This window comes from Sycon ciliatum, chromosome 1 (assembly GCF_964019385.1).
Source record: "Sycon ciliatum chromosome 1, ocSycCili1.1, whole genome shotgun sequence".
In the NCBI taxonomy this organism is placed as follows: Eukaryota; Metazoa; Porifera; class Calcarea; order Leucosolenida; family Sycettidae; genus Sycon; species Sycon ciliatum.
In genome coordinates this window covers 24,651,020-24,675,112 of record NC_088643.1, presented here as the reverse complement: position 1 = coordinate 24,675,112, position 24,093 = coordinate 24,651,020, and the positions used below count along the sequence as shown (strand labels likewise).

Below are 24,093 nucleotides of genomic sequence, written 5' to 3'. Positions count from 1 at the left end.
TTGGCTGTAGCTTTCCTAGGAGTTGCTGAAGAAAACGACATTTTACAACCATGTTAAAAAAGCCAAATCACCTCCTACAGTGCTGACCAAAGAAATCTAACGTCAGGAGTAAAATAGCGTTTCCGGGCACTACGCAGCCCTAGCACTGCACACACTGGTCAGTTCACTCTAACGCGGCGCTACTTTATTCGTTAGGTTGGATTTATTTGGTCAGCAGTATAGTTGTAGCCTGTTGTCATGGTTGCAGGCCTTTCTCAAGTTTCTGTTCACACACTCAGATCAAGTACAGAATACTTTGCATATCCAAAAATACGGAATTTGATCAGTCTGTTTCAGAAGACGAACCAAATTCCTGCTCCCCGCGATGGGTTACTCGTAGGGCTCAAACGGTTAGTCCGATTAACCGGTTGCAGACCGGTTACGAAGAATTAACGGTTAACCGATAAAGATAACGGTTACACGGTAACTTCTCAGTCAATTTTTCAAGTATCAGGTCGTTGCAAAGTATGCACTTTCGCAGGCTGTCGCACGCGTATGCAATTTCTGGGCCGTCAACTTGGTCATATCTGGTCTCTTGGTGTGAGAGCATGTATGAATGAGCATGCCAGAGAATGTAAATGTGTGTGTTGTACTGAATAGGGTACATTTTTTGAATGAGTATAGTCAAATATACGGTTAAAAAAGAGTCCGCAGGTTTGCCGTGGCTTATAGGTTATAACCGTTAAACCGACCGTTAGCTTAGCAGTTAACCGTTAGGGGTAAAACCGTGACCGTTTGAGCCCTAGTTACTCGGATTGCAGTCAGGACATGAGGAAAAGATCGTCACACCTGGAGTGAATCCAATTGATCTGCATCCAGATCCGACCAGCCGAACATGCCCGAGCCCTAGATTTCTGTTTTGTAACAATGAAAGAAAATTCATGACGGGTTGTAAATCCGGCAGTATCTTTAAAAGAAAGAACCAATGCACAGAATACATCCAGTGAGTAGAGAATCCAACGAGCCTGAAGTAGATTTCTGAAGAATAGGATATTTCAGCAGTGACATCCATGGAAAATATTGATAAAGCGGAAATAATTACTTTGAATTCATTAGTTTGAGAGATGTGAAAACTTTCAGAGTTATTTGTTTCGACTTTAGAGCTGCGGCATACACTAAAGGTACTGCAGATAATAGCATGAAACGTGAGCTTACTGGGTGACGTCTGGGATAAACTCTGCAAATTGGGAGTTACAGCAGGGAGCATAGTTATACTCTTCGTCTGTAAGAAAATACTTCAAGTACCTGGTAGATTGGTAAGTTGAGAAACTCAAATATCTGCTCTTGCTAAAAGTAAAGGCCAGAAACTGTTCTGTGCAAATCAAGTCACATCAATTTTAAAAGTGATATCAAAACTATATTAATGAACGATGAAGTGGGTTAATCCGGTGTGCTACAAAAATAAAGAGTATATGAAAGTCGTCATTGAAACGCCAGTTGTCTTCACTCATGTGTTGTGTATTCTCAGTGCTACACTGCTACACACGGGGCTGGGGATAGAGGGTCTGTGCTATGGGCCGATGCCGTGTGCTTCAATGGATTTGTAGTGGATGGCTCATACTCACACATCTGTTGCTTCTGTTCCAGGCCATCTCCCTGCGACCTGTCTTCTAGGAACGTGGCCTCTGCCTTTACTGATCTCGCGCTCTGCATGCTGCCATCCCAGGTGGACGAAGGCGAGATTGCAGTTACCTTGTCACAACACGGGTTGACTGGTTTCAATCCACTCACTCCACTCCTAGGCCTGCCCACAACGTGTGTCGACTCTGACAACGAACCATCGGTAAAGTTGTCATCAGACATGGGAGACTCCTCGACGCTATCACAAGCACTGACATGGACACCAGAGTCACTCTTCAGCGCTCGCCTGTCAAGCAACTTTGGTAGGGTACTGCCTGGGGAGATGGACAAACCAACCGGGGCATCCTGTACAGGAACAATGTTTCCATGTGGTGACGTAACGTAGAGGAAGCTGTCGCCACCTTCGAAGACCTCATCTTCTCTCTCATCGTCCTCGCGATCTTCTTCATCCTCGGCTAATAGATCATCATCACTTGCCAGTGATGCGTGAGGCTGCTGCTCATCTTCAGCATCTTCTAGACCTGCTGCATTCAGGGATGCCCGGGGAGGCCTCCATGCTGTCAAGTCCTTCCAAAGCTGACGGAATGTTGGCCTGTCATTAGCCTTGGCTGACCAGCACTCCAGCATCATTTGATAAATGCTGACAGGGCAGTCGTGTGGCTGCGGTAAGCGCTTTCCAAGATCGCACACTCGCTTCACGACTTCCTCATTGTCACATTCGAAGTATGGAATGCCACCGAACGTGAAGATTTCCCAGAGAACCACGCCGAAGGACCAGACATCCGACTCGGTGGAGTGCTTGCCAAATCTGATAACTTCGGGTGGCATCCAGCGGACCGGTAGCGTCCCCCAGCTCGAATCGGGCTTGTAATAGTCGCGATTCTGAACTTCACGTGACAGGCCAAAGTCTGCTATTTTGACAATGTTGTTGCGGCCCACCAAGCAGTTCCTAGCAGCAAGGTCACGGTGCACATAGTGACGTGAGGACAGGAAGTGCATGCCATAGGCTACCTGTGCTGCTAGCTTGCACAAGTCTGGTGGCAATAGGCTGATGGTGGACAGTGCTGAAGACTGGGATGCATGCCGCGGTGCTAGACTCTCTTGCTCACGTCGGTACTGATCAAGCACTGTCCTGACTAAGGGCCGGCCTTTGATGTCAACGCTTGGCGTCTTTTGCTTCTGTGCTTCCTTCAAGAAGTGCAGTAGATCGCCATACTCCATGTACTCAAACACCAGACACAACGGAGATGAGCCATCCTCGCTGGGTGGACACACGCCCAGCAAGCGAATGATATTGATATGCTTGAATCGACTGATTGCCTGCGCCTCCTTGATGAAGCCGCTCTGCGTCTGCTTGGTGCAGCTGCCCTTCAACGTCTTCACCGCCACGGTTGTGCTCTCTTCGCCATCCACATTGCTTGCCACTGCTCGCCACACCGTGCCGAAATTGCCCTCGGCAATCTTGGCCTCAAACTTCAGCTGTGCTTGCTCCAGCTTGGTGACTCCATGCAGATCAGGTGATATCACCGGATACAGTGGGTTGTCACGGTGTTTGCCTGGCGTTAGGATATTGAATGGACTATGCGGGAAGTAGCGGGGGTGGTGCGTCTCGCTAATGCTGGGCCGCCGGGGCACACTGGAGTGGGCCATTGGGTGTGTCTCTGGTGTCAGTCTCAATGTCCGAGACTGCGCCTTCAATTTCATGCGCCGGAGGTGTATGACGTATCCAGCTATGATGGCAATGGTGAGAAACACGCTGGACGCACCGATGCACACGGCTAGAACAGTGCCGGTTGCGTTTCCTTCAGCTCGCTCTGCACACACAGTTCAAGGGTAAAACCGTGCGTGCACATCGTATACATAGCCACAGGCACAACAAGTACAGTAAACACAGAGAGTGAGTGAGAGCAATTCACAGCAAGCCTACCAAACTAACACACATGCACAACAATGATCACCACTCATATCTACTTCCTCCGCGTCATTAAAATTGTCACTTCGCACATCGCAATGTTTGTGACTTGGCTCGTCTTAGTCAGACTGTCGGAATCGCTGTTTTCTGTGTTCGAACATTGGCGCGACCCTTCCTGCGCAATGTCTACTTGTTACTGAAGCCGAGGTGTGGTGTGCGATGTGGTGGTCTCGGACTTTGTCGGAGCTCTCTTCCGCACCAAGCAAATTCATCGCGTTTTTTTTAATAGTTTCTTGACCTGAATTTGAACGCGCGTCTTGTTCAGAGTATTGTTGAGTGCTGAAGGGTCTGCCTCAAACTCTGATGAAGACGTCGACCTTAGCTGCAAGTGCAGCGAAGCGGGAGGCCACAAACTAAAGCTTGGTCCGTCGACAATGCTCTGCCTCAATTTCTAGCTGATTTCTTTGCCCTTCGAGTGGGCAAAATAAATTCGAAAAGTCGCTCTGGGAAGCGACAATTTTAATGACGCGGAGGAAGTACTTGAATAAGCTACCCCAATGGAGAGCATTCCAGTACTATGTAGAACAAGCCAGTAAGTACATCATGGGTTGTGTGCGTGCCATTCGTGACTGTGTACACTCGCATGTGTAATGGGCAGTACACAATATACCGATGCCTTACCATGCTTGTGTTCATGCACTTCTTCCAATATGATATTAGTATGACCTTCATCTTATGAATTCTTGAACACTTTCACCTGTAGGCGTTCATGTTCTCAGGCCCTACTGTCCTGGTGTTACCCACAGTTAATTGGGAGCTCGTGGCCTGGCACAAGGAAAACATGGATGCTGTGAATGGGATTTCGGTCTTTGACCACTGGCTGGTGAGCTGATCTACTCACCTCCCACCCCTTTAGGAGCTGCATCTGCGCCTTGATCCTTGAAGGGTGGTGGCAGAAAACTCGGTCTGACGCGAGCCCTAAATTTGTTTTATTAACAACCAACCTGGTCTCTGCTCATGTTGAATGGACCCGGTCAAGCCCTTTCATATCTGGCTTCAGAATTGGACTTCAAATGCCTGCCTACAAGAGTAGACTGATATCGGCTAAAAACAAAGCTGTCCCTGGGCCTGAGGCTACAGTATGTTAGCACTAGCCAACCTGTAAGAACGTTTCTCAACTTAGTATTCTACAGAACAAGTAGCATGGCCAGTAAAGTCCTATTTTATACAAGTTCAACTTTGTACACTTTATAGCCACAGTGGCTGGAGTGAAGAAAATACAACTACGTACGTGGTTGGGTTGTTGGCTGGATATCGCATGGCGCTAGTTCGCTGCTGCAACTCTCCCAGCGGTGCTTCGTGTTGGTACTGTAGCACCAGGGCCTAGGTCTGGAGCCAAACGGGTTGCGGCAGGCATTGCCATCAAGGTGCGGGACCAGTCCGTTGTGAAGGTGCGGCGCTGGCTGGTGGGGATAGGAAGACTTCCACGGCTGACACGCGTGACCAGAGATCGTCGTGCTGAGTTGACCACGGTAGGATTGTCCGACTGGATCGTCGGGGTGGAGACAATCTACAGAACCCTCAGCTGCAAGGCATATAAAAACATGAAAGCATATAAAATTCCGTCACTACCACCTATGCAATGCTAGCACACATACAATACATGAATCTACAACGTAGCGAGTGGTTTTAAGAAATAATGTAAAATCAGTAATGTCTGCGTTGTTACAAGTTTTTACAATTTTTGCAAAAGGTGCCGAATAGCTAACTTGGAACTTTACAAACTCGCACCACACATTAATGTGGAGTATTTAAAATGGAAGTTAAGCCTAAAATCAAATGTTCACCAGTTGTAGTCTTCGGGGTGCTGAGTCGAATGGTCTTGGTCCAAGGAAGCTGTGACGTTCCGTTCCACCTTTATTCCCAATCGAACTCGCACACTTCCACCAAAACTAGGTGACTGCGCCCTACTAGATGGGGATTTGTATGCAAAATATCACTAAAAGCGCCATTTCGCTCTTATAACAGCACGAATGACCGCGATTGGCCCATATGTTGTAGTCTTTTGGATGCTGAATCGACTGGTTTTGGTCCGAAAAGGCTGCGATGCAGCGTTTGGGCCTCATTCCCTATCAAACATTGTTGAACAAGCGGTCACGTGCTCCTGCGTACACCAGTCACTGCACCAGCAGGCGACAATTTTCACACCAAGGTTCAACTCGAGTGACAGGAATGCACCCAAACAGGCTGTAAGTTGTACCCTGCGGGCACGGTGACCAGGTGACTGGTGTACGCAGGAGCACGTGACCGCTTGTTCAACCATGTTTGATAGGGAATAAGGCCCCAACGCTGCATCGCAGCCTTTTCGGACCAAAACCAGTCGACTTAGCGTCCAAAAGACTACAACATATGGGCCAATCGCGGTCATTCGTGCTTTTATAAAAGCGAAATGGTGCTTTTAGTGACATTTTCCATACAAATCCCCATCTAGTAGGGCACAGTCACCCAGTTTTCGGTGGAAGTGCGCGAGTTCGATTGGGAATAAAGGAGGATCGGAGCATCTCACCTTCCTCGGACCAAGACCATTCGACTCGGCACCCCGAAGACTACAACCAGTGAAAATCTTAATTTAGGCTCAACTTCCCCTTTAAAAGTTATGATGTATTCAACAGCAACCATTTACCAGCGCAAACCAGTCTGATTTTCAAAAACGCAAACATTTCTGGTTGCAACAACAACCTGTTTTTACAGCAATGAATGGAAATACCAAATATACCGGTTCCTGAACAGTGCAAAAGCAAAAACTGTGTACAGGAGAGCATCTTTTTGAATTTGCAACCTCTCGCACCCATCCTTCCCATCTTGCACAAATCCCTACCTGCAAGAGTCAAGTTGTTTGTCGGCATTGGCAACTGGATGCATTCTGGAGCGTTTGCCTCCTGGTCCGGCTCCTTGGAAAATTGCCGCTGGAATGTCTCCAGCAGATGCTGCATTTCTTTGGTTCCGCTGAGTGAGGACAAAACCTGTGCACACTCGACTTTGAAGGTTTCGTAGTAGGACTTGCACGGTGGGTGGACAACACCACAGTGCCCAGCGGCTTGCCGATTGCACACACGGGCAAATGAAAGGCACAGCAACTGCTTCAAATGATCGCTGCATGTCGCTGACAAACCAGTGGCGCCTGTGCTAATGACATGCAGTGTTCGGTTCAGGTGACCAAGGGATACCTCATTGGAAAGGCGCACACGCTGGCCACGGTAGACTTCAAAGCCCGCGCACACAGGCAGCTGTTCCCGCAGCCAGTCTTCATCCTTGCAGTATATGGCAATGTCTGAAGTGAAGAGCAGACAAAACAAGGGCCGGAACTGACTACATAATATGGTGGCAATGTAAATAATCTTTGCCATTCTCGGTAAAAGACACGAGTCGTAGATGATGGTTGAAGATCAAAGATGATCATTGTAATTTGTTCATGAGCTGCACTACCCCACTCATGTTGGTTGACTCACTGTCCTCACTTCCTTGTGTTGACTGTGCTTGGCTTTATGCTATCAAGTACTCAAGATATAATACAGAATGCCCATACTACATCCAAAGCAGTTTAAAGGGGAAGTTAAGGCAAAAAATAAAATTTCACCAGTTGTAGTCTTCGGGTTGCTGAGTCGAATGGTCTTGGTCCGAGAAAGCTGAGACGCTCCCTTCCTACTTGAATCCCAATCGAACTCGCGCACTTCCACCGAAACTGGGTGACTGCGCCCTACTAGATGGGGATGTGTATGCAAAATGTCACTAAAAGCGCCATTTCCTTCTTATAAAAGCACGGATGACCACAATTGGCCCATATGTTGTAGTCTTTTGGACGCTGAGTCGACTGGTTTTGGTCCGAAAAGGCTGCGATGCAGCGTTCCTCCTTTATTCCCAATCGAACATGGTTGAACAAGCGGTCACGTGCTCCTGCGTACGCCAGTCACCTGGTCACCGTGCCTGCAGGGTACAACTTACTAGCCTGTTTGACCTTTTTTGGGTGCAGTCCTGTCACTCGAGTTGAACCTTGGTGTGAAAGTTATCGCCTGCTGGCGTGGTGACCAGGTGATTTGGGCACCCAGGAGCACGTGACCGCTTGTTCAACCATGTTCGATTGGGAATAAAGGAGGAACGCTGCAGCGCAGCCTTTTCGGACCAAAACCAGTCGACTCAGCGTCCAAAAGACTACAACATATGGGCCAATCGCGGTCATCCGTGCTTTTATAAGAAGGAAATGGCGCTTTTAGTGACATTTTGCATACAAATCCCCATCTAGTAGGGCGCAGTCACCCAGTTTCGGTGGAAGTGCGCGAGTTCGATTGGGATTCAAGTAGGAAGGGAGCGTCTCAGCTTTCTCGGACCAAGACCATTCGACTCAGCACCCCGAAGACTACAACTGGCGAAATTTTAATTTTTGCCTTAACTTCCCAGTTAATATCCCGCAAAGTGCGTGCTGTGCGTATCCTGAAGGAAATTCAGACCACCCCCCCCCCCCCGACATACCGGTGCAGTCCTTAAAAACATCGTAAATCAGTTATGCCAGGGTCGGCCACGAGCCGGATTGTTATGTACTCTTCACAACAATCAGCTTCCTTACCGTTGCTGCACCTACGCAAATTGCAATCGGACACGATCGACTGTGCGTCCCTCGTGAAACACCATGGCCTGGAACGAAGACCATTCGGATTGCGACAGTGGTTTTCCTCCAGTGCCTGATCCACGTACAAAGTATTATTGCCTTGCCAGGGCTGACAGGTCAGTTTGTTCTGTGCATGGGATTTGGTGCCGGAATAGAGCTGTCCCTTGTCACAATAGCAACCCTCTGCGGCCGTGCAACAGAAGATCAGAACAGTGACAGAATGTTCGCTCAATTTAAGCATCACGCGGCATATTCTGCATGTTGAAGCTTTTGTTGCGATGATGACATTATAACAAGATCCTTAATTCAAAAACATGGTTCTGATTCCTTCTGGATGCGGAGCACACTGACTGAGGTGTGCACATAAACTGGATGCCTGAATTATGTAAGGAGTTCATATTCCACTGATTAAACCCTATTGGACATGAAAATATACTGATCATGATGAGTCTCACCGTCTTTGAATGATGGCTGAACAGCAACTGCATCCAAGAAGTCATCCATGCAGAAGCAGAACACAAAGAACACAACAGTTGTACTTTTTCTAGTTGTCTGACTGATATTTCACACAAAATCTCAATGGCAGTCCAGGCGATGCTGGAGAAATGCACTATATACACAAGACAACACAGAAAGTCTTCACAGCTCACAAACAAGGCCTGCAGAGTGCTGTTTCTCACCCTGCTCTCTAGTGCTGGTGCAGCTAGTAGGGTTACTTCGCAGCTCAGTCAGCAGTGACTGGTATTGCGTACACACATCATCCAGGTCAAACTGCTCGGCCAGCATTCGCCACTCGGCTGCACAGGCACCTGTCTGCAATGCTAAGCAGTCTTGCTGACAGTAGCCCAGTGGCCAAGACTCGTTAGAAGTGGCACGCTCAGTTACCACGCAACCGGGGAATGCGGCGGCGCACAGGAAACGCTCAGCATTCTCCTTGTCATGCTGGCACTCCAGAGATGGCTTGATGTACTGAAAAGCGACCAGGATGTGGTGCAGGATTTGCTGGTGATGTGGCAGAGGTGAAGTGTTGAATGCGAACATAGTGTCCATGCCCAAAAGTTTGCCGCAGCGAGCTTGCAGCCGATCGTCACCCACAGCTTTGCAAGTACCCCTAGAAGACCAGTGTAGATTATACACAAATTTTGAAATCAAAGACAACCACCAACAACAGGCACTACCAGATCATATTCACAAGTGACTCTTTAACTATCCGTCCAATCGTAAATACTTCAGGAGAACTGCAACAAGCAATCATTCTCTATTCATGCATGCATTCTGTGAACGCCATCACATCAAAAGACCAAAACCTGTTCATACCATCGTAATGCACCATGCTATGCATGAGTGTACGCTATGGACGTTATGCCAATTCCATCATCGTGCATGCCTTGTATGGAGTTGAATGACATCACTGTAAGTGTCATGATGGAGTGGTAAGCCAGCACTGGGGATTTCCCTCCATACAAAACACTCCAAACACTGTACTGGCACGATGGAGTGGTAAGCCAGCACTGGGGATTTCCCTCCATACAAAACACTCCAAACACAGTACTGGCACGATGGAGTGGTAAGCCAGCACTGGGGATGTCCCTCCATACAAAACACTCCAAACACTGTACTGGCACATGGTAAATTGTAATGCAGGCAAGGGATGATTAAAACACTCACAACAATAACGAACATTTCGCCACAGCTGGACTACAGTGCTACTCATGAACAAAACGAGAGGCATGCAGCTCAACAGAACAGCAAAGGGAACGGCTGGCAGGTCTTACCATGCAAACACTATGGCAAGATAGTGACATAGGACACCCAGAGTCCGAACACCGACATAGCAAGAAGAGGAAACAGACAAATACACATGATTTCAGAATGCATGCACACACCAACCCACACATACCGTAGTGTCTTGTATTACAGCCTATCTCGTATAGAATCCTGTTTTGAATACAAGCCTGGTTTTCAAGATACACTGTCGGCACAAAAGCCTGATTTTAGTGTTGACACACATAGAAATACCTGGTTTAAATACACGCCTGATGTGAATATAAGCCTAGCCTTGACATCGGCTTCTACAGGAATAAGCCCGGCTTTAATACGCTACATTACGGTACACATATAAGCCCTGGTTACCACCTAGAGCACTCTCACATTAATGGTATGAGGAACATCATGCGTGCAATGTCCGCGCATAAATGCTGCTGCTGCGTATTTTCTTTGTGCATATGTTATCTGCCCCGGGGCTTACAGACCCTAGCCAATTATGGGCACTGGTCTGTGCGCTGAACTCAGCTCTGATATATTCAAGGTGGTGAACGTCACTTCAACCATCACTGTGCACTGTGCATTACTAACTCAGCTTAGGAATGTCATGGTAGTTATGGAATATGCACTCACTCATCAGGTCATGCTCCATCTCGTCAAACACGTATCCATTGGTCGCCGAACACACATACTGCCCCTCCAGGCCAGCTTGCATGAGTGGGATGACCAGCTCGGAGAGGCTCACCAGTCCGGCTTGCCTGCTGTCTGTCCGTACCAGAAGTCGGGAATGGTAGAAGGGATCGCTCTCAATTGGTACAAGACCCTTGTTCGCGGTCTTGACCAGCCAGTCGATTTGCGTAGCACCGTTGGCCTCACACCGCAGTCTAGCTGTGTTACCAAGATGGACACTGTGCTTGGTGGGAGTAGTCTCCTTGGCAGTGATTTCAAGCACTGTAGAAACATCAAAAGATTGCAGTGATTAACTCCAGACCTGTACTGCCAGCATTGTGCTAGGCAGAGTATTGACCTGTACTGCCAGCATTGTGCTAGGCAGAGTATTGACCTGTACTGCCAGCATTGTGCTAGGCAGAGTATTGACCTCGCCAGTGTTCAGACATTGCAGCAAGTTCTAGCTGCAGTGTCGAGAGAGCCTCACATCACGCTCAAGTGGGGCATACTAGTACTCCCAAGCAAATGCAGCCACCGGTTTACTGCAACATAAGTATGACTCTTTTAAACATTACAAGCAGTGGACAGGAATGTTGTGCATGAACATCCACAGCAAGCTATTTTGGTTCGTGGTCAATTTTTTACCCACTGGAAGCTAGCATTTTTGGCACCTGGAAGCTACCGATCTGGTGCCTGGAATCCATCTCTTTGAGGCCAACTACGTATGGGTAGGCCGTATTGTAGATTATCTGTCACTTGCCAGTGCTGGGTGATGGGAGGTGGCTGTCACCAAGCTGTCAATGGTACAGCACACACTCTGCATTCTTTCCCTTACTATAATGTGTAGAGTTGTTACATGCCTGTAAAGTACTTGTGCAACCAACTACTAAAAGTAAGTATTGGTCATATTGGCTAGAAATTCAATCATGTTCTTTGAGGTCAGAGTTACCTAAAGTCTCATTTCTCCCACTTTAATACTCTTCTTCATTCTACACTCCCTCGCCGTGAACTTTCAGTCAGCTAGTTTGGACCTCAATGCATGTCTTCAGTGCCTCTGCTCCCATAACACTCTTAGCAAGTCTGCACTCTCTCACCATGGAATTTCTGCCATCTAGTTAGACATCAAGACATATGGCCAAAATACGCCATGCAGGACATTCTTGAATGCTGCAAAGAGACCAGGGTCTCAGTTCAAGCAGGCAGGTCTCTTGGCTTACCAGCTAAATGTTTTCGAGAGGTATAACGAGTGATTTTACACTGAGTGTAGTAAGAACTTTCTCATCTATATGTGTGTACGGAGGCTGGACTGCACCCATTTTATAAAATATTAATTGGAACCTACCACCAATCCCAGACAATTGAGGTCACTCTAAAATGACACTTTTATTGTGGTACATGCGTAGAAATGGTATGCATCTAACATCAAAAGTTGAACAGTGTGCACCTTAAGTCTATTTTACTTACTAACTTTAGCATATACATGTACTTCATTTTAATAATTGCCACGGTACTAGAAGACAAAAAAATGAAAAAGGTGGATACTTAATGTTCTGCGTAAATATGCAGAACATGAAATGCATCGCAAGAAATACATGCTAAAGTTTGTGGGGAAAATGTTGCAGAAAATGCGAATAGGCTTTTTTAGTTGGTGCCCACCACTGAGAGTTGCCGGTAGCATGCCCGTGGTGGTTGTAGTATACAGAGACTAAGCAACCACTGTTCAGTCAGCCACCTGTGTCTTACCTTGTACTTTGAGCTCCAGGGTTTGAACTAGAATGCTTAAACCCCGACGCTTCTCTACAAAGCAGGCGTAATAACCGTTCACTGCCGTCGTGGCGTTCTCAACTAGGAAGGACTCGTTCATGTGTTCCACACTCGCCAAGTATGCATCCACGATCTCCTTGCGATGATCCTCTCGCCACTGCGCCAATGTAGGTCCGTCTAGCCTCACCCAGAATGCGTCATACTTGGTGTCCTCGAACTTTTCAGGGCGTTGACAGTCAACGTCTGTTGTCTGTCCAATAGGTATACTTCTCAAATCATCCACGATGCCGTAGCGTCCTGGAAGTCAACATGCCAGTGGAAAAGTAAAGAATATTATAGAGAATCTGGACCCTAGGAGTGGTGACCTAATTTCCCCACCATTGGTACAACATGTATATACACCTGGCTGTGCAGATTTTGCAATTTAGGTGTGTAAACTTTGTAACGCACCAGGGCAGTAATCTCTACAACATAGGTGTACCCGCACACCTTCCTACCCTCACGTATAATATTATGTAGTAGTAGTAGTACTTCAAAGTAGTAGTAGTAGTAGTAGTAGTAGTAGTAGTAGTAGTAGTAGTAGTAGTAGTAGTAGTAGTAGTAGTAGTAGTAGTAGTAGTAGTATTTATTATTCCCGTAGCTATGCAGAATACGTTACTTCAGTAACGTCTGGCGCTAGCCAGGGTCCACACAGCTTTAATTCCCGTAGCTATGCAGAAGACGTTACTTCAGTAACGTCTGGCGCTAGCCAGGGTCGACACAGCTTTAATTTGGTGTTTGTTTGTTTGTTTGTTTGTGTCACGCCTGGCGCTATCCCGTATCTGTCCCGTACTGTACCGTACCAGCAAAGACAGCTGGCCACAATATTTTTGTTTGTTTGTGCCAGGGAGTAGTACAATACCTTGTACTACTGGTTTGTGCCATCGACATGCCTGGCGCTATCCCGTACCTGTCCCGTACCATCAAGAGTACGGTACCATCAAGAGAATGAGTATGCGAAGTGTATCGGGGGAATGCATTCAGTGCAGTAACATTTTGTGTGGATTTGTGTGCGAGGCCGAGATCCCACTAGCTGGCTGGCTGGGCCGCCTGTCGACCAGCCCGGGAGTCGCATGTAGGCCGATAGCATAATAATTACAACGTATATACAGTCATGTAGATGTATAGCAGGGAGTCATTATTATGTAAACGACTCCCTGCTGTATGGGGAGATTTTCTGGAAAGAAATACGAAGTAGGGAGACGAGTAAATGCAATCAGAATGGATGTTAGTTGCCATCAGTATAATAATAAGAAGAAGAAGAACGCCCGTGATCGGCAGAGTCAGCGCCGGTCCCAGGAAACGGCAGGACAGACATCCCGTCGACTCCAGAACGCCCGTGATCGGCAGAGTCAGCGCCGGTCCCATAGCTATGCAGAAGACGTTACTTCAGTATCTCATTGAAACGTTTCTGCAATACAATGATGTAGCTAATCAAAGGAAAAAGCATTTCCATCAGTTCTAACAACATACACGATGAGCTAGGCAACAAAGCATAGCGCAGGGCCCTGAGCTTCCAAGCTCTCTCGTTTGGTGTTTGTTTGTGTGTTTGTTTGTGTCACGCCTGGTGCTATCCGTATCTGACGGCAAAAAAGCATAGGATGTTATACATTTTTCAATTCTCCTTTTTTTCAGGCATATCCTGGGATTCGAACCCGCACTATCGCCTTACATGCATTCCCCCATACACTTCGCATTCATACCCATTCTTCCAAGTTGCTTTACGTTATTATCTTGCGTTTGAAAGCCCTATTTGAATATTGCGGACAGCTGTATGTGGCCAGCTGTGTTTGATGGTACGGTACGGTACGGGAGACGGTGTCGTATTACCCTCGATCGTACCTGTCCCGTACCTATCCCCTACCGTACCGTGCCATCAAAGACGGCTGGCCACAATGCATACTCAAATAGGGCTTTCAAATGCAAGATCACAATGTGAAACAACTTGGAAGAATTAGTATGTATGCGAAGTGTATCGGGGGATGCATGCAGGGCGCGCAATAGTGCGGGTTCGAATCCCAGGTTATGTCTTAAAAAAAGGAATTTTTTAAAGAATTTATAACATCCCTATGCTTTTTTTTTGTCTAGGTCATCAAGGCAAAAAAGCATAGCGTAGGGCCCTGAGCTTCCAAGCTCTCTCGTTTGACTAGGGGAGTCCCAACAGGCATGGCCTTGTTACAGGGAACCCTAGGTGGATCTTTGTGAGGTGAGCAAAAGTACCAGCAGATTGTGGCTGACGACAGTTTGGAGGAAGAGTGTTCCACCGACCTGCAGCCAGAAATGTATTTGCTAGTCTTGCTGATGTTTCATTCTCACTTTCTAGCTAGGTTGACCGACAACTTGGGTGATTGCTGAAGCCAGTTATATCTGTTTATGTATGTTCGTCTCTTGCCAACCACTAGCCTAAGCCACTTGCCCTCATTCTATTGGGTTTTCAATCTTTTCACCCCATGGTGCAGTGCAAAGTCAAATGAAATCAATCACGCAACCAATCACTATTGGGACTGTCGTTGGCAGTAAATTCAGCACATCCCAATGATTAGTACCTACCAACAATCTTGATGTGTATGGAGACGCTTTCCTCTGTCGTCGTGTTGCGACCTTCGCGCGTGGGTACCGTATTACCCGCCCTGCATGTGATGACATCACTTGTGAGGAGGCTTTTCTTGGGCCGTATCTGACACATTTGATCAGGAACACACTCCACTACGCCGGTGGATGCGTTCGTCTTCCCTCTGGAACGCCACTCGTTGTGCCGGTGTTCCGCAAACTCCACTTCCCATCTCAGATGACTTGGGGTGGGCAGCCCATGCGCATGACATTCAATCCGCTCGTGCTTTTGGTTTGCAACGAGCCGCAGCACATGCCCGTCGCTGTACTTCACTGACAAGGTGACCGCGAAGGGAGCTGAATGGAATGTCATAATGGGGAAAACAGAGAATGCCGCTTGGGATCTGATCATACAAAGTACATAACCCAGTCAGTTACACCAGTGAATGGACGAGAAACGTGGAAAGCGGGCAGGCGGGCAGGTAATATGCTTTGGGATAGAAATAGTGCATTTATCTCATTTCATACAACTTCAAAAGGCAAGAATTTAGCTTGAAACATGTCATGGTAATATGCTATTTTGGCAAGACGCTTTGACCATGGACACTGTATGAATTGGCTGTGTCCACTTACTTGCACACTGAGCTGGTGCACCACTCCACTGCCCGTTGGGCTGGCAAACACGAACGTGGCTGCCAACCAACACAAAGCCCTTCTTGCACTCGTAGTAAAACCTGGCACCTGGTTTGGTGTGGCTATCGGATTTCATGCTCTTCTTGAAGTATGGCATGATAGCGGGCAAGTGGAAGAGATGATTGCATTCAACTGCAAGACATAGTAGAACAGAACAGTGCAGTGGTTTAGTAAGCCAGGAGCATTGCATCTTAGATCCAGCGAGCCATGAGCCACTCAGAATTGTTTGGGATGTTTGCACTCAGCCAAGGCAGATCTCATTGAAATTATCTAATGTCCCCCCCCCCCCCCCACACACACACCCCACCCATCTCTTCGAGAGTGTGTGTCGTACAATCACACACACACACATGCACACACACACCTCAGACCTCAGACCTACCCATCGCGGAAGCGAGGATAGCAAACAGCTATGTTAGACATAGCAACTTGTGCTGGGATTATACCATCCAAAAGCTTGCAAGGCTGATGAATTGACCGCCACTAATTTTAGCCTGGTATCCACCACACAGCTGATTGAAGTGGCTTTTTCTGGCCAGTGAATCCCTATTTTTCATTTTTTTCATTCTTTTTTTACACGCACACGCCACACCACATACTCCGGCATACACTGGCTGTTGGTAACCGCCCAGGAGAAAGAAAGAAGAGCTAGGAGAATGAGAAAGACAAGAAAGACGTGTGCGACCATAATCGTCGGGAATTGAACCCGCAACCTCTCGATTGGAAATTGACTGCACATACCACTGCACCATATGGGACACACATACACACACACACACACACACACACACACACACACACACACACACACACACACATGTGCACACATGTGTACACGCACACAAGCACGCACATACGTGCATATACATGCACACCTGTCCTGTCCGGTCCTGTTGACCCACTGCCGTAAAGGTTACGTGGTCCCATTGCGGGAGGAGGGAGATGAGCAAACACGCCGGTGCCGGGTCAGGTCCCTGGACTGCCGAAATCTCCGAGAGCAGTGCTGACACAGTAGTGGAAACTTGGCACGTTCATCCGTTGTTGGGCGGTTCTGGAGAGGTCTACAAGGATTGGGAGCGGGCTGGCTAGCGATTGAGGTAGGCTGACACCTGTGGACAGCTAGTCCACCCCTGCTACGATACCATTTCCCACAATCTGCGCATTGACATGCACCACGCTGCTGTTGGACTGGCTTGCGACGCTCCGCTGTGCACTTGTGGCGCTTAAGATCGCTTGGTCTAGAGCAGACCTTTCCACAGATGGGGCACTCAATGGGGGCTGCTGCGGCCAGTTCCTTATCCTGGTCTTGGTATCTACATCGCCATTCCATGCGAGATGTGTTAGCGGTCTGGTACCATTTGACAATTTGGTTATGGCGAAGATCGACCGACACGCAGTCTTTCCACCGTTTCCTTGGTCCATGGGCAGGTCTGACAGGTGGGAGCTGGCCAAACAGAAGGCACTTCGGCATGTGGGTGTCATCCATGCGCGCCAGGTGACCTAGCCACTCTAGTCGACGATGCCGAAGCTTACAGGTGATGGTCTCCTGGTCCCCCCCCCCCCCACATACGCAATAGTTCAGCATTGCTGATGTGGGCATCCCACATCTGCTGTCTCGACACACCAAGGATGGAGCGGACGCAACGCATATGGAAGGTGGACAGGCGTTGCAAGTCGCCCACACACACACACACACACACACACACACACACACACGCACACGCACACACACACACACACACACACACACACACACGCACAAACACACATGTGCATATCTTTACTCAAAGTAACCCTCGACTCTGTTGAATGTTATTTGCAGCATGGAGAAAGAGATAGATAGATAGATGGATGGATAGATAGCCGGATAGATAGATCGATGGATAAATAGATAGCCGGATAGATACGTAGATAGAGATGGACACAGAGAGAAGAAAGAGGTACCTCAAGTATACACATTCGTAAGGATTCCTTACTGTTTTTCAGGGACAGATGAAAGCAGGTCTGCATCTTTTCATCTCTGTGGCTGGCTTCGATGCACTTCACGCCTGTCATTTCCCGTGTAACGTTAACAAATTTTAGCGTCATGGAAGTCCTGAGGTCTTGATCCAAGTAAAGTGTCTGCAAAATACAGAATCAGAAAAATGGGTTGACAGGACTGGCCTTTGCCCTCTTATACACATAATTATGTCATGGCAAATTATCCAATTTTCACTCAACATTAGGTGGGGGCATGCCCACCGCAAGTGTTTAGAGACTGAAAACCCATTTTTGCAGCTTCCATGTTAGCCTTGTGCCAGATCATGAGGTACTAGTAAATTTGGGCCACTACATGATTGGAAAAATCCATCCATTTCCATTCAGGCCACAATCATATACCCTCTGTTTATCTAACTCGGATACTGAGCCAATAAATATAATTACTTGAAGTAAAATAGGAGAAATTATCTTGTTAGTCGTGGATAGTTGCTTCATAACGCGGTGGTCAATTATTCTGCCTTCCAAGCTGTCGAATACTGCAATCCCAAAGCAAATTGTTATTGCTTCCACCATAGCATTATGCTTGAGAAATCAACTGTCAAAGTGTGCAGATGTGTGGGTGGGTGGGGGGGGGGAGTGGGTATCTGCGTGCATGTGTGCACAGTTGCTCTCACCCTAGCAAAGGGAGCATTGACCAGACTGGATGGGATAGGGTAACCAGACACATTGCAGAACATTGTAGCTGTAGTTTGGGCTTCCACGATCAACGTTGTGCTTGCACAAACGACTTCAGGCTTCTCTGCATAGTGTCACAAAATAAAGTATCAGCGTATCAGTAATCATGTACACATTGTAAAACAAAAATGAATTTGGAGTTTCCCAATCGTACCAAACGAGACTTTCATGAGACAAACATACATAAACAATGCAGGCTGCAATGATGCTATCAGTTTCTGCACGATTTCTGCAGGTAACTACAGAGTTCAACAATCCAGCACATCAAGTTACTTGTGGACCCAGATGAGGCTCTGTGTGTGTTTTTTTCTCAAACTAAAGGATTTGCACTCGTAAATGCTGGAAAGACTCACACTTTGCCTTGCTTGACGAGGAAGATCATCTCCAATTTTTCAAACTTATTCTACATCATGTGACACAATGAACTATAGCGCAGGACCCTCAACTACAACTCTAATCATGTGACACAGTGAACTATAGCGCAGGACCCTCAACTACAACTCTAATCATGTGACACAGTGAACTATAGCGCAGGACCCTCAACTACAACTCTAATCATGTGACACAGTGAACTATAGCGTAGGACCCTCAACTACAACTCTAATCATGTGACACAGTGAACTATAGCGTAGGACCCTCAACTACAACTCTAATCATGTGACACAATGAACTATAGCGTAGGACCATCAACTACAACTCTAATTCACTTGTCTTTTCTCTGCAATTACTGGCCACTTTGCCCGTTAGCCTTACGTTTCTAGAACTCTTTTTTTTACTTGTAAAAGCGATTTGTTCATGCAGCAAAGCAAGTCGATCTCCCGCTTGGATGATAAGACTGCGTCGTAGCAGCGTGCCAAACATGAGTAATTATTTAGTACTCACTGTTGGTGATGAACGGCACCTGTAAACGCTGCAATTCTTCCTCTTGACTCCAGTAGGTGAATTCTAGCTGGAAACGCACGCCTGGAGTAAGGTTTCTTAGCAGGTATGAGCCAGGACCAGCTCGGCTGATTAGGTTGAATTCTTCCCTTCCAAAATTACTGTCATCTGCCGTGTGATTGGAGTCCTTTTTACCGTCTGGGTACCAGACCATCTCAAGCACAACTGACACATCCACTGCTTGCTGAACAGCACTCCAAATGACCCTTGCAGTTGTGTTGGTGACGTTAGTAACATCAAGAATGGGCAGCTGGCGAAAGTCGATCTGCGCTGGTGCTTGCTGGGCAAGGACTAGCGACTTCCCAGGAACCGCCGGCTCACCATAACCATTACTATCTGCTGGTAACACGTCCGAAAGCCCTGTAGCAATGGCACAACCATCACATAGAACCAGTCAAAATTACATCAAAGCGCACCAAAATCTGACCAAATACCACTTGCTACACTGTGAAATTACAGACTCTTGTCAGCCACTGTGTCTCTGGCTGTCTAACCGCTTCTAGCATCTCTCCTCGCCACTGTAGTCAATGCTCAGCCCTAAACTTGAGCCACTACTGGAGGCTCTTTGATCAATGATCCAATCACACCTCCCCCCCCCCCCTCCCCCCCCCCGAGCTCTCAAGAGAAATGTTTCAGCCTTCTACTCCCGTGTATTTAGCTGCTGATCACTTTAACACCCTACCCTCCGATATCCGCATAAAAATCCGCCTCCGAGCATTATGCTATTCCCACCTACCAGTATACCACCCTGTGATACTAGAGAACATGTGTAATTCTGTTGAGCATTACAAGTAAACAATAAAACCAGTCAACCAACAAGCCGAACAAGGCAGGTGAGAAAACAGTATGAAGTTGCTTTTCTAGTTCAAGCGTACCTCACTTTTACTTTTGCCACTTGTTCACAAGTTGGCCAACTAGCATTTTCCAGTCCCTTTATTTTAATTTTATATCAACTTTTTCTCGTATTTTTCTTCCTTTAGGCACCAAACGTCCTTAGATAGGTCTCCACGTGCTGCCGTAAGATTGGTGTGAAACATGCAGGGAATGGAGTGCGGAGTTAAAGGGGAAGTTAAGGCAAAAATTAAAATTTCACCAGTTGTAGTCTTCGGGGTGCTGAGTCGAATGGTCTTGGTCCGAGAAAGCTGAGACGCTCCCTTCCTACTTGAATCCCAATCGAACTCGCGCACTTCCACCGAAACTGGGTGACTGCGCCCTACTAGATGGGGATTTGTATGCAAAATGTCACTAAAAGCGCCATTTCGTTCTTATAAAAGCACGGATGACCACGATTGGCCCATATGTTGTAGTCTTTTGGACGCTGAGTCGACTGGTTTTGGTCCGAAAAGGCTGCGATGCAGCGTTCCTCCTTTATTCCCAATCGAACATGGTTGAACAAGCGGTCACGTGCTCCTGGGTGCCCAAATCACCTGGTCACCACGCCAGCAGGCGACAACTAACTTTCACACCAAGGTTCAACTCGAGTTCAACTCGAGTGACAGGACTGCACCCAAAAAAGGTCAAACAGGCTAGTAAGTTGTACCCTGCAGGCACAGTGACCAGCTGACTGGTGTACGCAGGAGCACGTGACCGCTTGTTCAACCATGTTCGATTGGGAATAAAGGAGGAACGCTGCATCGCAGCCTTTTCGGACCAAAACCAGTCGACTCAGCGTCCAAAAGACTACAACATATGGGCCAATCGCGGTCATCCATGCTTTTATAAGAACGAAATGGCGCTTTTAGTGACATTTTGCATACAAATCCCCATCTAGTAGGGCGCAGTCACCCAGTTTCGGTGGAAGTGCGCGAGTTCGATTGGGATTCAAGTAGGAAGGGAGCGTCTCAGCTTTCTCGGACCAAGACCATTCGACTCAGCACCCCGAAGACTACAACTGGTGAAATTTTAATTTTTGCCTTAACTTCCCCTTTAATGTGATTGGAGCCCATGTACCACACTGCGAGTTCATGATAACGCATTTACGCATTTGGCAGGGATAGGAATGTTCCACTCTGCAAAAAACACAACAGTGTACTTGCATCTCTCTTCATACCATACTCTACAGTTGATATACTATGCATTGTGTCTATCCGCATGCTACACAGCACTGGTCGATAATTCTTCACTGCATTCACGCACACGCCCGCACATCGCAAGCTTGTTCACCAGAAATAGAATGCCAGTGGTGCAGTCAATTGCACGGGTTCTGCTGTTTTTACCATGGTACCTCCTGTATTTGGGCCACTAGACCCTAGCAAATACTTGAAATAGGGGATTTGCCCCTGGCCATCACACTTCCGGTTACACTGGGATCTACCAGGCCCAGGCCCATAATGGAGTAGATCATTGAAGCTTCGGGAAGCTGTGTTGTTTCATGGGATTTGCAGAAACTGCTTTGACCATAATTGTTTGTGAAAGCTGCTGGACAACACCTTCATGAATCCTGACAAATGAATTGTTAGACCACTGCTGCTTACTATTCCTAATTGGCCAAAAGCAACACTTGACTATCTTTGCTTGTCACGAAATGCACAATTTCCAGTCACTCAAGTCAACCGTGCTCATCAAACACACAAGCACAAGTCAAATCAAAATATTTTCCCATCACCCTAGCTCAGTAGCTGATTTTCCCAGAGTAACATTGTTTTGAGTAGCTACGTGAGGAGGACGTGCATACAACATAACCTTGCTTCCCCCGCCAACAGCATCGTGCCGCATTGGCACATACTGAACGCACCGCGGCAAACTTCGCAGAACCCTGTCTTGATTGCCATCAGTTTATACAACCTACAGAGCCAAGTACCTAGACCGCTAAGTGCACGCCAGGGTCGAAAATATCTCCTCCGCTCATCGCACAGGACGTTTCATTCCACGAAGAGGTCGAGCCAAATGCGTGGAATGAAAATGGCTTTCCAATTTTAGACGCGCCACGCTGGATACCAGAGCTGATCACCTTCAGCCTTGGTATGGGGGCATCACCTTCTCACGAGTGCCTGCGGAGCGAACCTTTGACATAAAGGAATGCTAGATTGACAGGATTTTCGTGAGTGAAATGGGAGAAGCGAGCCGTGCATTCCATGTCACAGCTACTGCGTACTGGTGTTTGTTGGTGTGAAACGCCTGCAGGACAAACTCACCCTTGTCAGTCGTCATCTCCGTCTCACCGCCAGCTTCGGACCACTGCCCTGTTGAATCCACAGTCGCGAGGCTGCCGTCTCCATTCCCCAAACTGCCGCCAATGCGCATGGAAAAGGCAACAAGAAACAACATCCAAAACACACCGAACGGACCGCGATCACAAACCGATTTCCAGCGACTGCGCTTGAAGACAGCCATATTGATTGAGGATCTACTGGATAGTTGCACGCCGCCAGCAGACATAGGTCCACAGCAGATGCAGCAGCACTTCACGCCGTGTCGATACACACTGCCACTGCCAACACTACCACCACCACCGGTTACTGACACGATAGTGTGCGTACACACCGAAATCAGCGATGTCGGTCTGCCGCTGCCGTCACTTCACACAAACATGAGGCGCTTTCTGGACTTCTGCCACCTTCGCACTGACAGGAACGCCTGGCACTGTGTTCCTTTGATGCTTCGTAGCGAAGTGAACTCCGATACTGCGATAGCAGGGCAGAACTCAATCACGGCTTGCAGCTCACATCAGTTCTGGTGTATATCTGTGAGCATAGCTACGAATGTTACTCTCCAGCAATGCCCTGCGTTGATGACAGGAAACCTGACGTTTAGGTGAGTACGTCCTTTGCCGCTTTCCCCACCGTCTCTCCACTCCACCTTCTCTCAGGACCCTGAAAGGCTCTTCGTTCCTTGCGAACAGGCAGCAATAAACTAATACTGGTGTGCTGCTTCAAAGGAAGAGAAGGACTAGTGCAGGTGATCCCTGCTTCTCGGTCAAGAATGAATGTATGAGCTTGGACAGTGAACAACGGAGGAAGGCTTGTGTCGAGCCGTCCGTTGACTGATGATTGTCGATGTGTGAACAACCCAGGCACCGCAAGGCATTGGTGTTTGATCAGGGCGGGAACGTCTACGCAGTATGCAGTACAAGCCATGAACAACGGTCAACAGCCAAGTAGTCATTCAGTCAGACCAGGTGAGCAGCTGAGCTAGCTAGCTACTGTACTACCAGGACCACGGGGAGCGTCTGGCTGTGACTCGGTCTGAGTCCAAAGGATCTCTGCGGGTGCCAATCTCGTGTCGAGAGGCCTCCGTCTCGACTGTCAAAAGACTTCAGCATACCCCGTCGCTCTAGACAGTTCCCTGGACCCTGTATTTGTCACGGCTAGACCACCACACACGTCTCATGAGCTCAGTTATCTGCATACCCGCGCCGACGGAGCTGCAAAAAATCCAGATTCAAGATGGTTGGCCAGCTCCACTGTGGGAAAGCCCCCAGGCCTGCACAAGCTGCGTGCTGGAGCATTCTGTTTTCCGACATCAAGTGTATAAGATCTCCAGTTTCGTTCGAGCCTTTCGCGAAATCGATCGAAATTGATCATTAGTATTGTAAATAGAAATTATTGTGGACGAAGACAAAACACGACTACCGCTTCACCGCCCATTATATAAATGTCTGGCATAAGAATTGTTTCACCAGATGGAATTATTGTTATAATGGCTGCGTTTAGTAAGGACCAGTGTGTGAAGGAAATGCCGCACCAAGACAACGATAATTATTTGTTTGTTTGCTTGTTTTAATCGTTGTTTCTGAACAGTACACATTGGAGAGGCCAACTAATAT

General features: G+C 47.6%; 1 protein-coding gene across 1 annotated transcript; it reads right to left on the bottom strand.

Annotated features, from left to right (window-relative positions):
- Positions 1-914: 914 nt before the first annotated feature.
- On the bottom strand, positions 915-23,316 carry LOC135819711 (uncharacterized). Its single transcript, XM_065332968.1, has 15 exons — positions 22,463-23,316; positions 19,272-19,688; positions 18,329-18,453; positions 17,651-17,795; positions 15,615-15,806; positions 14,982-15,338; positions 12,372-12,689; positions 10,593-10,910; positions 9,971-9,980; positions 8,876-9,306; positions 8,651-8,677; positions 8,154-8,378; positions 6,411-6,863; positions 4,824-5,117; positions 915-3,434 (listed from the first exon to the last, which is right to left on the bottom strand). Exons 1-15 carry the CDS (start codon positions 22,704-22,706, stop codon positions 1,510-1,512), a joined length of 5,481 nt encoding a protein of 1,826 aa, XP_065189040.1. The 5' UTR covers positions 22,707-23,316; the 3' UTR covers positions 915-1,509.
- Between the last annotated feature and the right edge of the window lie 777 nt (positions 23,317-24,093).

Excerpts from the sequence above, each read along its gene's own strand:
- LOC135819711 (XM_065332968.1), bottom strand. The coding sequence starts at position 22,706 with ATGTCTGCTGGCGGCGTGCAACTATCCAGTAGATCCTCAATCAATATG. Across the intron at positions 17,796-18,328 it reads TCAATGCTCCCTTTGCTAGG|ACACTTTACTTGGATCAAGA; the intron begins GTGAGAGCAACT and ends TGTATTTTGCAG. Across the intron at positions 12,690-14,981 it reads CATACACATCAAGATTGTTG|GACGCTACGGCATCGTGGAT; the intron begins GTAGGTACTAAT and ends GTTGACTTCCAG.